The sequence below is a fragment of the Pleuronectes platessa genome, chromosome 6 (genome assembly GCF_947347685.1).
Source record: "Pleuronectes platessa chromosome 6, fPlePla1.1, whole genome shotgun sequence".
NCBI classification, from domain to species: Eukaryota; Metazoa; Chordata; class Actinopteri; order Pleuronectiformes; family Pleuronectidae; genus Pleuronectes; species Pleuronectes platessa.
Window position 1 is genome coordinate 9,207,412 of NC_070631.1, and position 16,021 is coordinate 9,223,432.

General features: G+C 43.6%; 1 protein-coding gene across 2 annotated transcripts in view; it reads right to left on the reverse strand.

Moving 5' to 3' along the window:
* The window catches only part of LOC128442550 (metabotropic glutamate receptor 7), a 60,567-nt gene that overhangs the window by 22,645 nt on the left and 21,901 nt on the right, over window positions 1-16,021 (reverse strand). For both annotated transcript variants that reach the window (XM_053425051.1, XM_053425052.1), the window contains exons 2-6: window positions 14,140-14,356; window positions 8,388-8,523; window positions 7,638-7,792; window positions 3,014-3,151; window positions 899-1,099 (exon numbers count right to left, since the gene is read on the reverse strand). In XM_053425051.1, coding sequence (XP_053281026.1) covers window positions 899-1,099; window positions 3,014-3,151; window positions 7,638-7,792; window positions 8,388-8,523; window positions 14,140-14,356 — 847 coding nt within the window. The remainder of the gene's footprint in view (window positions 1-898; window positions 1,100-3,013; window positions 3,152-7,637; window positions 7,793-8,387; window positions 8,524-14,139; window positions 14,357-16,021) is intronic.

Sequence of the window (16,021 nt, forward strand, 5' to 3'; positions counted from 1 at the left end):
AAGGGTTAAAGCAATTTTCCATTTCACAGCGGGTCATACGTAGGAGCAGCAACTATTGGCAGAGTAATCGTCCGTAAAACCACAACCACACTTTTTTTTTTTTTATTAAAAAACATGTTTTGGTGCAGCATGCATGGTTTAACAACAAAGAGGTTCCCACATCTTCTCCCCGGGTCCGAGTGAGATTTCCATAGGTATTCCGGTCTTTTCCTCCCACAGTCCACAGCCGTGCAGATTGCGATTAGGTTAATTAGAGACTCTTAACTGACCGTAGGTGTGAATGTAAGTATGAATGATTGTTTGTCTCTGTATGTTGACTTTGTGTTACAATGGCGGCCTGCCCATTGTGTAACCTGACGTCTGTCCAATGCCCGCTAGGATTGGCTTCAGCTCTCCCTGTGACCCTCACGGGATAAGTGCTATGGATAATGGATGGTTATTAATGTTTTAAATAGCTCAGCTAACTGGCTGCCCGCTCCTGCTGCATATCTGCTGTACAGTTGTGAGAATGACATCCATCTTCTCATATGAGTTGTTTCCTTTAATGATCTAGTGGCTGTATAAGCTCATTTCCACTCATGCACTGAGAGAAGTCATAGCATTGCAAAGACAGATTTCATATTATGTTATCGCTGGTTCATCCATTAGCACATTATTCTAGTATTTCTCAAATCGACAGTATGCTCGATTGTTCCGAAGCCACACGATAGAGCTTGAAGCATACTGTTCGAAGGAAACAGAAGAGAAATCATCTGCAGCTATGATAAGCAGCAAGTGATCTCATTTTGTCTTACTTACTTTTGTCAGTATGAGCTATGAAATGTCTCCAAAACTGAAAACAAAAACCATTTCCCTGTTATGATCCTCTGTAGGAATCTTTCCACCGCGCGTCACTCACCGTTGAAGCTGGTGTTGCGTATGTACTTCAGCAGCGTCTTCCCCTCCGCAGTCTCCATTTGAGGACAAATGCCGAGATGATCAGGACACAAGTCCCTCTGCATGTTGTGGAGCGCGTGGGCCATGGCGTACACCGCGTCAATCACAAACTGCACCTTCCCTTCCTGCTCGAACTTGGAGTTGATCCCGATGCGCTCCTGGCCTGAGGGAGAGAAAAAAAAAAAGGAAAGAGAAATGACTAACAACCAAATAAACCACGAGCCACTAGACATTACATTCTCCCAGCACGCCCCATCATCTCCTGCTCGGTCGTGTTGTTTCTCGTCCCCCATTCACCATTTGCTTTGAATTTAGATTTGGAAGGAATAACACCTAAAGGGACGACGTGGCACGGAAAATAAGAAAACACATTTTATCCCGAGGTGGGAAAATATCAGGCTGAACTGTGAGAAAATGTGTTTGTGGCAAACAGAGCAGATTTGGGATTGAATTACTGTGGTGTATTATAAAGTAATAGGTCGCTCAGAATGTACGTCATTTGTCCCATCTGCAAGGTGAGGAAGATCACCGTGAACTTTAGTAACATGCTCTGCTACAGTGGCTTCCTGCTCTTTTATATCCTCCTCCCAGTCTCCTGCTCTTTCACAGGCTGCTCTAAAGGTTTTCCCTTCATGCTGCTGAGACACTGCTTGAATACATAATGTGCCACCGCTGCTGGATTTTTGTTTTTGTTACCAACCGAATTAGCCATTTTACACTCTGGGTGGATAAAAGCTGTGTTTCAAAGGGTGAATGGAAATAATCACAACAAAAATACTACTGCTAATTTTAATGATAATCATCATCATCATCGTCATCATCATCAAGATAATCATACTATTCAAGCTCCCGGATAACAAAGCTGCATCATAAACATAAAGAGAATTACGGCGAATACTAAAAGACTATTTTCTCTCCGGTGATAGCCGGTCGTAATTTACAAGCCGAGTGGAGGAGGGTATTATGATAATAGGACACATATGATGATGTGGGAGACTTGAATAAAACTGAAGAGGGTCAAAGGCAATCTGTGCTGACATTTCAGCCAATTTCTCAGAACTTAACACACATTTCAGCCCACACGTAACCTTTTTACCTTTCTGAGCTGCGCATAGAGTGCTCACTGCTCAAGAGACAGTGTGTCGGTGCAAAAGCCTTCAGTTCATATTGAACATTCGTAAATACCGAGCTTGACTCTAGATGTTAAAAAAGAATTAAAGAGAGAATAAATTGACTGAGTGGTGCAGTCGTCCTCGGAGCAACCGGAGAAAAGATAACAGACATTAATAGTCATTTTTACAGAGGGTTAGTGGGGCACACGAAGTGGGACGACCGTGCTCCGTCTTTGATGCATGACGAAAGACACAAAACACAAGGACGGTAAAGGAAACAAAATCCCTCAGCAAACAGTAATTTGTGTCACCCTGTTATTACGGTCGTCACGTATGAAAGCAAGATTAATACAGCCTCCCAAATCACAGGCATCATCCGCGTACATGATAGATGCAGCGCAATGCCTGTCACAACGCTGGCAGCCACAGTTTAAGTAATAGGAACATGACAGAATGTTATCAGCAGCTCTGTCATTAATGCTACCATAATGGTGGCAATAAAGCAGAACACGGGGCATGGACAGCATTTACTTAGTTTCCCTTCCTGTAATTTCCAGCCTCAGTGAAGTCCACTGTGGCGCAGTGCAGTTAATACACGCGTCATGACTGTGCTGAGCTGTCAAGGTGACTGGGTTAAGGGGGAATATAGAGAGAAAATGGGATTCTAGAGATACAGGACATTAGCCACAGGAGCAGACGGTCTGTAACTGTACTATGACTAAGACCACGTGGTGCATTGTTATTCTAATAATAAACTCTGCCTGTCCTGCACCCGCTGGGTGGAAACACCTGGCGTTAGACTTCCTGGCTGATCCGCAGACCAGAGAGGTGGAATTAAAACCCCAACAGTCTATCTGCGAACAAAAGGTCAAGTTCACTTGAGCATGATTCAGGAGAGTGAAATTATCATCCTTCAGTGTTTTACAGACATGTTTCCTAATTTGCTAATGTCAGAACTCGTGTACCTGTGCATTTGCGGCTGGTGTCCTCTCTCTTCGAGGCGCTGAGGAGCCTGCAGTCAAAGTTTTCTTCCCAGAACTCAGCAAACCACACGTTCCTGCGATTGTTCTCCAGGGTGAGCGCCGTGAAGTATTCATCAAACCCTGGGAAGAGAGGAAGCAGGAGAATGGCTAAGATCCGGACCAATTATCAACCAATTCCAACCTGGAGGAAACGAGGCGCAGCAGTGTGGTGGCGGCGTGGTGCGGGGCCGCTAGGTGTTGGAAGTACACCAGCAAGCGCTTCTTCATCACAATTTGACCGGGGTGGTTCCTCTTCCTCTCGAGCCCCATGGAACTTTAATCACTCCTTTCATCTAGGAAATTACGTTAATTAAAAAACAGGATGCATAATAAATAACGCAGGGACTGTAAGTGGTGCCACAGCCTGTTGCCTCGGGCTGTGAGGTCCTGTAGGTGCTGAACAAGTTTTTCTTCAATTCATAAAATCCATTAAAACGGAACTGGATTGAAGTAATGATATATTAGCCTGATAGGGCTTAGGTGCCTGTATGATGCATTAGCTCAACGAGAGACAAAGCAGAAAGAAAAGAAAGCCTGCGTTCTGGATTTTTCTCTCTTGTTTGTGCAACGTCCCCACCCAATGTGGGTCAGGGCAGTAAACGTCAGTGCTAGATCCACTGTGCAGTGACTTCTTTACATCTTTAAATTATGAATTTTACATTTTAAAGTTTCTCTGTCCACGTCTGCACTCTCTTACGCAGTCCTGTCAGCTGAGCCGTGGGTAGAGAGGTGATAATGGCTAATCAGAGCTGAATGACTCAGCTTATTTTCCTTTCAAACGACCATCAGTGATGCATGGTGGATTAATATTTTTTCCTCGCTGCCGCCAGAGTGTACAGTCGTCCTGGCTAGACCTCCCCTAATTAAGCAAAGCTTCACAGAAAAGCAGACTTATAAATTTGCTCAATTGAAGTGATGAATGGTTATTAGGCCTGTGACACTGGACAGAACATTAAATAAGGTGGTTCCTGCTGGGAACGTTCTATTTGTGTGGTGATTTTGTACATGTCCTGGCAAATGCGGCGTATAATTAGCAGCATAATTTCCCCATCGTCTTCCTTTTTTCTTGCGGCTGGACTATTTATGCTGCAGCTTTAGAGAGGAATCCACCTCCTGAGCACATAAAAACAAACAGTAATGGTATTTCATTTGGAGTTTATCGACGTGAATTGTTGGAAATGATCGAAAGGGCAAAGAGGATTCCAGCTATAGACGTTTTATGTTGTGTTTCTTTCCGTAACGATGCAGAGATCAGTGATGCCAATTGTTTCACGCAGTTTGGGAGAGGAGATTTTCAACTTGTAAAGCAAATAAGCCCACGCTGATCGATGTGTGTGTGACATTCACTGGTTCAGCATTTAATAATAAAATAGCTAATATTATCCAAACAGATTTGAGTCTGGTCGTGTACAACAAACACTAATGTTAAAAAGGTCGTTGTCGCTCTCTGAGGACTGTTGAAAGCCATTCAGAGAAAAAAGTTGGAAATTGCCGACTGAAATAGAATAGATGAGACGGAGGGACAAGAAGTGAGAATAAAATGTCATCTCTGAAATGTATCATCTAGCACAGATTGCTGCACAGCACAGTGTATCTATAATGTGTTTTCTAGATTAAACAATTACTTTCTTTCCGTTTTGCACAGATTTCCAGTCGTTGAAGCTGCTTTCAGACATGCACTGAACTCCAGATCATGTTCTCCTGAAATGATCCGGAGGGGCTATATGTGAGTCGCTCAGGATTGTACAATATCCGGAACATGTGCGAGTGAGCCCTGCATGTGAGAATGGAGAATACAGCTGGAAAATGTCCCAAAAATTCACAGAGAGCGAGAGGGCGTGTTTCTAATGTGCAACAGAGGCCAATCTGAAGAAGATTACATTAAAAGGGGGATTGAGAACAAGGACCAATGTCTGTGTACGTGTGCAGTAAACCAAAAAAATAAATTCCCGCGGCAGAATTTGTGAACTTGTCTCATCCGAAAACAACCACCTGTGTTATTCTAACGTGAAAGGCTAACTCCAATTTTCCAGTCATTTTCCAGGAAGTTCATGTCTGAAAACAGTTTTATATGGCTTCATGTGTGAGTCAGGGAAATGTAATTCTGTTCTTCAAGCGGTACTAATAATGTTTTTATTAATGGTCCTACTTATTGAATGTAAAAGGGATGGCTGATTAATCCAGAGAAAAGGATTGTCCTTCTCTTCGGTTCCCCTCGGCTCGTTTCATTGTCTTTGAGCTCATTGTTTTGGTTTTTAATTCCTGAAACTTTACCGTTTACTTCCCCCTCCTGCTGATTCACTCACCTCTTTCATTAGCATCATCTCAAGCTGCAACGGGCTGCTTTGTCTATTTATTTTTTTTCCACAAAAAGCTCTAAACACTCACTGTAAACTACCTGCTCAGCATCAAATGGCAGACAGACGCACTTAGAGAGCAGCTGGTGAACATCGGGGAGCATTTAGCAGATAAAGAACCAGATATTTATCTCAGGAGTCAGTAAAGACCAAAGACTGAGCTAAAAGGAAAGTGACTATCGATCAAAGATTTGCTTAGAGGGCCAGAAGCACAACTTTAAATGAATGCTTAAGTTCCCCGGTACCTGCTGGAGGTTTCAATAGGCAACAGGGAGGATGTAGTTTGTGCCGTTATTGAATTCTGTCGCATTATACTGATAGGTGTCTCTGTTTATTTCACTCTCCCATTTATATCGGTGATGTTTGGCGAAACAACAGACACACATCTCTTTACAATGCAGCTCAACAGCACCACAAACTGAATTGTCCACAACGTTCAGACTGTTTCACTCACACAGAATCAACACCTCTCTGAAACAGCAACATTAGAACCGTCATCAGGTCGGAGCTACTGCAGGACCCTTGTATTAGACCTAATACGTTTAGTGGGTTGCTCTTAAAAACTGTTATTAACATAAACAAAAGCAACAAGGCAGAAAAAAACCTATTTGTACCAATTAAAGCATATGGTTCATGTAGTGGACTGCAGTTTATAGTATACAACTATAAACGAATATACCATTACTCTACTGGCCGAAGGACCTCAGAACCTCAGAATGTACTTATACCTTATTCTTGATTTTATCTGCAGTGCTTATTCATTTGATCTCTGTCCTTTGATTCACTTAAGAAATAATTTGGACTTTATGTTTTACAATTACAAATTTAATTTCCATGTAACTTCTTCCCAAGTTCAATGTAAACTGGTCACATTTAATAAAGTGTTTTCCATCATGTCGAGTTAGTCTGAATAAACCAAATAATTCAGAGTGATTTAACATAAAGCTAAACTTATTATTATTATACTGTTCTTACATTGGGTTTATCCTCTATCTTAACTTCCTTGCTTACTCCTCCTTGTAACCACTTTACGAGCGTCAACAAGAGACTGATTTACGCGTCGAGTCTGCAACGGTAAAACAACCGAGTGGCTCCCGGCCGTAGCTAGTTTCTTTTTACGGAACCTTTTCACCATAAAAGTTTACTTCCTAACTTGGTGTCTATGAATCCAGCAGGCCTACTTTCACAATGAAACAAACACAAATGGTGGTTACATTTATATATAGCTCATGCATTAAGCACACAGTTAATTGAATAAAACCATACTTACTCTTATTTGATTAATCCCCATGGAACTCAACATGATGTAAAACACTTCATTAAATGTGACCCCCTGCAGTGAGTGTATATATAATACAATTCTATTTAAATTTAATATGTAAATTTAATCGATAAAATCACAGTTTCAGGCACAATTAAAGTGTTTGCTGTCTTGCTTGTGAAGCACTTTGTAACTTTGAAAAATGCTATACGAGTAAAGTGTATTACTGTGATTATTATTAGACAATATAATAGTAGAAGGCCAAACCTCCGCCAAGTCCCAACATTCCCTCAGGAAATGTAATTCAAATTCTATAGATCGGGAAGTTTGTTTGCATCTGCACCGAATTGCAAACATATCAGTCCCCTAAACATAACCGATTCTTTCATCAAGATCAATAAATTATTCTCTGAGAAATTGTTGGTGGAAAAAAACAACCTCGTCTTGCAAAGTTAACCTGATGGTGCACAACTGTTCCTGGTCCCTCTCTCCTCTCTCTCCCCCTCTCTTCCTCCCGTCTCCTCATTTTTCTCCGCTCACCCCAACTGGTCGAAGGCAGATGGCCGCCCACATCGAGTCTGGTTCTGCAGGAGGTTTCTCCCAGTTAATGAGGGAGTTGTTTTCTCTCCACAGTCGCCAATCTGCTGCTCATTGTGGGACCTGTTGGGTTTATCTATAACTTTTAAGGTCTTGACCTTCTCTGTAAAGTGCCTTGAGATAATGTATATTATGATTTGGCGCTGAATTGAATTGTTAAAGAAAATGAGAATAAAATGACTGGGTCTGCGCCAAAATATAATGAGTTGTTTTATGGCCCACATCCCACCCTTCCATCAACTTTTGTGGAAATCCAATCGGTAGATTTTGCATAATCCTTCTGACAAACAATATACGTGTGAGTGTGTGTGTGTGTGTGTGTGAGTGTGTGTGTATGTGTGTGTGTGTGTACCTCTAATGGAGGAGCGCTTGGGCAGTATAGTGACTGCTCCCACCGCCACGTCTTCAAGCTGGTGGATGGGACTGCTCTTCGCTCCCCAGCTGTCGGATCCGATCCACAGGAAATGGCCCACCTGATTGGCCCTCTTGGTGGCATTGAGAACCCCCCTGCAAGGACATCCGTGTGCATTAGGAGGGAGCAATCTAGTGCCCATCACGCAAAGGAACAGCTGGCTCTAAGGAGCGGCTTGGACATTACAGCTCTTCATTCAGTCTTCACATCGAAGGTGAAAAATCAAGGAGGGAAATTATTCTGTTATTTAACGTAAACTGGTTTAGGTTTTGTTTTGCGCTGATGAAAGATGTTATTTTTTACATCTCATTTAAAAACAATAGGACGTATGAGTTATAGTCATTGACTTTTTTTATTTTACTGAAGTATCCACTTCTAGATCCCTCATTCTGACTTCATAGGTACTAAATGTTTGATTCTGTGATTCTTTACATAAACATTCCCCACAGGGCATTGTAAATGACACAATATCTCTGCTGCTTTGTTGCGATTCCCTCTTTTCCTCCGAGGCGCGCTGCTGTTTGTGTTGTTGGAGGTGTATTTGTGTAGCAGACATCCTGTGCGCGTGGTAAATCTCTGCCTCTAGCCTGACTTCAGGAGCCGCGGCTCGGAGATTAAAGGCCCCAACATGGCAAGTGATCAACACGCCTGAGCAACATGGATGAAGGCACAATGCACTGCGCTCCTCACCGTATGTCTTCTTCACTGGCAAAGATGACGACTGCCCGCGAGTGCTGCGTCTCCAGCAGTTGTTGGATGGCTTTGTCGTAATCCTCCAGCTTGGGGTTGTGGGGTATTTTCAAAGACTGGGCGACGCAGATCCCACCTTTTAATGGGGAAAGAGTAAGAACTGATTAGGCCTCTGGGATGATCTCTCCCGTTCACTCACAGATACGCACGCACACACACACACACAAAGCCTGAGGTCATAATGGCTGATTTTATTCTTATGGAAAATTTCCCCCATATGGAAACGCAAAAACGTATCTGAACACAATAGCGAGGTTCTAAAGAAGCCGTCATGCTTGCTGTACAGTCTAAACGAGAGTCTTACAGTGTATACATTTACATTTTGGCAATGATCGACAAACCACAGCAGCATGCAACACAACACTCCAACTGCGCCCCCCCCGACTGAGCACCAGCATCATTTCACAGAGTGAGGGAGTCATAAACATATCTGCTATGGCAAATCCAATAATCCACACCAACAGGGACGTAAAGCTACAGATTTCATATTATGGATCGGTGAAAATCCAGCGGCTTTTCATTGACTTTTCATTTAAAGTCATTATCAAACATCTCTTGCTGGACCCTGGACTAATCAGATAGCACAGCTGGCGATAGCAAACAAAGAGGAAATTAATACTGACAATAAATCATTCTCAGACAGGTCACCACTAATGAGTTTCAACAGGATGAAGGGTACCGACCGCTTCCCTGCGTTGCTAAATATTAGCTACGTACTGTATTAAGCTTGGTATATAATTGCCAGTCTGTAAATTGTTAGCCATTGTTGTCCTTTGGGTTATATTCTGTAGCTCATTATCAGGTCGAAAGGCAAAATAATAATAAAAAAGTTATGCTCCGCTCTGTAATTACACTCGCTAAGTACGCGCTAACCTTTAAAGTGCTTTGGATAAACAGATCCGATCACCTGTGTGAGAGAACGTCCTAACTACTGTAGGCCTGGACCCGAGGCAGCAGCCTGTGTCCTGAGTCAACAACAAAACTTTCCACAGAAAAAAACCCAATTAAATTTCTCCCACTCAAGCATTTTAATAGCCTACCCAATAACCTTTCAGTTTGAATTTCCCCTAGTAGACAGAGAAATGGAAGGGATCTCCTAATTGCCGTTCTCCTTAGGCTCATTACTTTGATATAAACAGCTTTTAGCTGCCAGATCACACATCTCCAGTCACAGTTTACTGTGGCATTTCTAAAGGCAGAAGATAGCAAAACAAGGATTCCTGAACCGCATCTTAACTATACACTCTTCTTTTATCAGCAGGCAGGATTAGTGATGTTTGTTGATGCAAGAAAAACACTCTGGGATGGCTGGTGTTATCCTGCTCAAATGGACCACACGACAAAAATGGAGACGCTGCCAATGGTCTGGCTGCTGCTCAGGGTGTTTGTGGCATCCTGTTAAAGGGAGACGTGCTCGGTTTCATTTGTGCGGCCTACATTGTCAGGTCTCCAAGGGATGACACTGGAGCTCAGATTCAGAGCAGAGATTTCAGTTGATTTCAGCCATAAATCCCACTTTATGACACTGCACTTCCACTGTTTAACATCTGATTCTGGTGTATGAGCAGCAGCTTTCAGCTCTAGGGGGAAAAGTATGTCGGCAAATAGGTATAACTCACATACACACACACACACACAAGAAGAAAAATGTATTATTTCCATTATCTCCATTATGACATAAACCTTGTGTGAGGAGCTACAATGGTACAAGTCTTGAACAGAGATGTATTGTATGTCACAACAGTTAATAATAGAGGGAGCGACCACACAAGCCGCTGATGAAGATAAGAAGGGCTCGGAGCAGATCTCATCTACAGAGGAAAAAAAGAGCACCAGAGCTGAACGTGCTGCCGGCTCTCGACTGCCCTAAAGGCTGCGGACCGGTGGTTGTGCAGTGGTGGCTAAATTATTGAACGCCTGCAGAATGCCTCCACCGTCAGTCAGTCAGATGGTCAGACGGTCCTTTAGTTCAAGGGGCCGGCAAGATGGACACGCAAGTACTGTGTCTTGTGCTTAGAGTGCATTGTGCTGTGGGCCGAACTGGCCTCACCTGCCACAGGAAGGCGATGTGAGGGCTTGAAAGAGTCCTCGATTCGAACTGCGGATTTAAAGAGGAGCCGCGTGTCTGTCTTGGCTTGGAGATTCGGGACAGATAAATGCCAGGCTCTGGGAGAAGAGAGTGTTTTATGAGCACTTGTTAAAGTTTTCTACAGTAACTCTGCACCGTCCAGCTGTCACTTAGAGACAGTGAGACAAAAGTGAGGATGATGTTTGTTGAAAATCCATCTCAGGCCCAGAAAATATCAGATTTCTGCTGACAACAGAAGAAAGGAGGTGCCGGTCTAACCCTGTTAATTGACCTGTTGATTCAACAACATACAAAATGTAAATACATCGTTAACCTCTGCCCTCTGCTCCATATTTGATTAATATATCAATGGCAGCTTAATGATCAGGATGGTTAAATTCCTCAGGTCTTGGAAGTCCTCCACTTATCTGTCTAAGTGCCATAGGTCATGCACCGCATTAACTGCTTTAATTATTCATCCTCTGTGCCCTTGGTTCTGAAAATGCACTGCAGGGCGAGAAACCTAACATTGCAATTTAGCTTAGTGAAATACAAAAGCCTTTAATTTTAGAGGCTCTGGATTGGTCTCCCCTCCCGCCTACTCTACAGCCCGCAAACCCAAATCTCGAGGGGACCCACAACACTGCAATTATATTTATCACCTTGACAGTCAAAAGGCAGACCTGCTCCCTCCAGTCCCCCCCCCCGAACACGTGGGAGAACATCAAAACGCACTGACACGCAGCTGGCATCTGTGTGCCCTGCATTCCTTCGCACTGCTGTTCTGGGACTTGTCAGATGTTGAGGGATCATGTAATGGTGTATTTTACGCCATTTCCCGATGCACCGGGCTCGTCCCTCTGTCCATACCTCCTGCTCAAAATGAGTGGTTCACTTTCACTGGATATTTTTTTTCCCCTCACGCGGCTCAGATCTGATGTAAGCAAGCATCGTGTTGGCAACTCGCTGCAATCAATTCCGCGGGGATATTCTGTGGGAGGTTTTCCTCAAATGCAAGTCTTTTTATCAAATGGGAAAAACTGAGCTCAATCGTTCTGGCGTGGGTCCAGACAGACACAGAAAAATACAAACACGATTAATCTCTGCCAGCTTCACCTGCAGCCAGGATGGAGGTGCGCAATGGAACGGTGCCTAAACAGGGGAGAGAGAATGAAGAGCGAATAAAAGAATGGGCGAAAAAAACAGAAGAGATCAATACAGGCTGACCATCACTCCGGTCTCAGCTTGGGGTAATGGGCAGCCATATTGCATTAGTCCTCTGGAAGGCTCTCCTTGAAGTGGTGAAGCGAGAATCCTACTAATGCATCTGACATTTCACTGCAACCAAACAAGGCTGCACCGAAAACCCGTCTCAAGGTCTCATTGATCAAGTGTCCGGGATGCTGCAACAACATCCACACAAAAGTGACACTCTGCAGCTTAGCAATTTATTAAATATGATGCATGTTTAATACATTTACCTAGAACATACTTTTCTAGATATTCCCTTTCCATATTCACTACGATGTTTGCCTCTTGAATTCAATCCATCTCAGTCAGTTCTGGTGCGGCACGCCTGCCTCTGAGTGAATCCTGTGAATGTATAGTCTCCCTATTACATAATTAATGTGTTTATTAACGATAAGATGGCTAGGGTACCGGAAGCTTTCCTGTAGAGGGTTTAATTCCCATTTGTGTATGAATACAAAATATAGCAAAGTGACTGCAGCTCGGAAGCAACAGGATGAGTCAACAACAACAGTGGCTTATGATTCCATTTTCCTCATAGCTATGCAGGAGTCATAATGTTTACCGAGAAAAAAAAAAAGTGGGAAATGTATCTTAGAAAACCAGCTGGAGGAAACTGCCTTTATCTCAGGGTATAAGATGAAACGAAACTTTCAATATGAGCCTTAAAGCAAGTCTATTTATTTGTTCCCAGACGAGCTTCATTCTCTCTCTCTCTCTCTCTCTCTCTCTCTCTCTCTCTCTCTCTCTCTCTCTCTTCTCTCTCTCTCTCTCTCTCTCTCTCTCTCTCTCTCTCTCTCTCTCTCTCTCCTCTCTCTCCTCTCTCTCTCTCTCTCTCTCTCTCTCTCTCTCTCTCTCTCTCTCTCTCTCTCTCTCTCTCTCTCTCTCTCTCTGTCTCTGTCTCAATGCAAATTACGCCACCACAAACCGCATCTTAAGGTTTTAACGAGTGATCACGGTGGACACGAATGCACACAGATAAAATATTCATGCAGGCTGGACTTCTGATCGGTGCCTGTGGGATATGGTTAGCTTTCCTCATTTGAGAGGTTTCCGTACATTAGTCTATTAGAAGAGACAGCGATCACTCCCCGCAGATTGATAGGAAATGGATTGGGATCCCGAAAAGGGGGGGGAAGGTGAGAAGCAGCCAAATTCTTGTTGCATGGATTGCGCTATCAAGGATAATGGAGGGTTATTTTTCAAAACCCCGGGAAGCATTCTCTCCAAAGGACGGAGACTTGAATTGGGGTCTTGAACACAGCTATAGCCGACCTCTGTGCACTAAACACCCTCTTGCAATCATCCAGTGTGATTGCTGAAATCTGTCACTGAACGACTCCCGGTTCTCATGTACCACCACATGTCAACAACGGCATCAATGTGGAAAAAGCAGTTGAGTCAAGCATGTGCACAATTTTCAGCCCAGTTGGCAGGCGAAACGGCGACCATCCTGTCTGCATGCAAATCTCTGCTGCACTGTAAGTACTCTTCAAGGTCCTCCAAAGACACATCTCAAAGACACATCTCAACACAACAATTGAACTGCTAGGGCCCGAGCAAAGATCACTGCTACTTTAAACTATCAACATTAATGTTACATTACGCGACCCAACAAACAAGATTCTAATTGCTTGCTTCCCAGACCATACAGGCTCTCTCTCTCTCTCCGTCTGTTTTAATCACATGGTTCTCTCGGGAAAAAATGTCCAGAGATATTCAGCAGAGAAGCCGGGTTCTTTTCTAAAACAGACTAGATATGTAAGATGCAGATCCCCGCTGCTTCTCACACACACCTACACCCACACACGGCTGGAACAGAGTGGTTTGAACTGACTGCCCGTAAAGCTGACGGACCATCATTAACGTCCTTAGAGCCCGGCACTCTCACTAGCGAGAATAAAAAATGAGGCTGGGTGAAGCAGGAAGGCAGAGTGTAAAACAAAACTCTCCCACTTGACTAGTTGCCAGAACGTGCTCCCCACTCCGTAAGCCAAAGAGACTACATTAGAAAACTTGAGACAATCCCACTTCTGAGGCTGCACCTAGCAAAATAAAGCTAAAATGCTTACATTAAAATAGAAAAAAAAAAAGCAGGACTCGGGTATAGAAAATGCTCGTTATTGTGATGTGGCATCTTCGCTACAAGCTGTTTCTCTGTCTACATTTCCAGTAACACTCCACAACTCACTGGGGAACCAAGGCAGAAGCTGCCAAACAGATCAATAATTCATCCAGCGAAAAGCGATTTCACGGTGAAAAGGAACACTGAACTTTCTCGGGGTCAAAAATGCAAGTTCATGTTTCAAAAATAAATAAATTGATTAAACTTTTTTTTAAGTATTAGAGCTTTTTTGGTGACCATGACGTCCTCACCTGCTTCTTTGGAGAGTTGTGTGAAGGCCTCTATTCCCTTCTCTCCGTAGCTGCCCTCGGAGGCAATGGTGGAGACGTACGTCCACCCCAGGGCTCGGATGATGTCCACCATAGCCTGGGCCTGGAACGAGTCTGGGGGAACCACCCGCGAGAAGAAGTCATAGCGCCTGTCGTCACTCAGCTCCGGGGCCGTGGACGCGTAGCTGATCTGCGGGATCTTGGAAGAGAAGAGGCGGCATTAGGGAGACTTGGAAAAACATTCTCTCGTGTGTTGGTGTTACTGTGGTTCAGCATCACATTTGGTTGCTATGGGGACTGTTCTGATAAAAACACATTTCTGAATAGCCAAGTACAAAATCCCTCCTTACTCACTGAAATGTGCTATTCACCATTTTATTTGAGTGTCCAACCTTTCCCCTTTAAAACTAATCTATCTGTGCAGCAACTGAGAAAAGTCCCTGAACCGAGGATGACCATTGGAAGCAGTTGAAGGCTACGGAAAGGGATAGAAAGTAGACCTTGATTTTTTTTTTTTTTCCTCAAGTGGATTTTTCGACATCTTACGTGTTTGTCTGGAACTTGGGAGTCGAGGTTGTGCATGTTAACTTGCAGTTGTACACAATGTTCCCTTTCTAATGCAAAGCAGCGTAATCACACTTAATTATCACGATCAGCTCACAACAGCCGCGTTCAATCAACCAAACAGTGGGAATCTCATGAGGACAGACAGAAAGGTTTGATCAAGCAAGCTCTGCAGAGAGATGCAACACAGTCTCTTTTCCTAATGTTCAACAGACTCCTTAATAGATCTCAGGTGTTGCACTCACCCTTTTACATTTGAAATTGCAGCCAAGCTAGCGGCAAAACTCTATGGAGGTCAAAGTTGATTATGTTCATTTGTGTTTTGTGATCCCTAGATTTTTGTATTAAGCGTCATCATCACATCAAAATGTGTCCAATACTTTTTGGGTTATGACTGAATACTGAGTTGTACTTTGGTGTTTAGTGCTAAATGGTAAACTAAGATGTCAACATGCCAGTATGCAAATTTAGCTCAAATCACCTCTGTGCCCAAACACAGGCGCTTAGAGACAATGCAGACGACTGAGTGTTCACGCAGAGTGTGAAGTGACTTTTGGAGGTGGTGGAATTTGCCTACAAAGGGAATAGAAAGATATGATTAGCTGCAAATTCACCGCGGGTGTCCCAAATTGCTGCAAAAAAACGCGTCTGCGTGTTTGAACTTTACAGAGAGATCTGCTTGTCTCGAATGGCTTTATCATTCCGTTTCATAAACACGAGAGGAAAGAGTCGATATGCAGGAGGGAAATTACAGAAATAACGAGGAGTCTCTGGCGAGCAGAACGACACAGACACATTCCCGCAGACACAGTTGCCTGTTGCAGGCTAGCTCACGGCTAACATCTGTACAGTTGGTTCAGGACATTCGCTGCTGGGGGGCAGTTGGGTCACATCCACAAAAAAATGGTGCAAGGTGAAGATTCACTTCACTTTCTCCCTGAGCGCACCCTCAGTCTGGTTTAACACAAGCAGAGGAACTCAGGAGAGTAAATGTAGGAGGTAACGTCTCAGGAGGTAATCATCAAAAGCCCAGCATCAATTCAAATGATTGCACATTGCCGCCTGATCAAGTCCTGAGCATCTCATCATCAGTGGTTTTGAAACGAGCAATCACACACGGTGGTATTTCTCGGATCAAAATGTCCACCTCCTGTTGGACAAGTGGATGCACATGCAGGGCCATGCATCTATTTCTCTTGAACCCAGCACTGCACCTCATCAAACAGCCTAATCTGAGCACTGTATGAATGCCATCCATTTCTGTTAGAGTGATCAAAAGCAGGCGGACGCTGGGGAAACA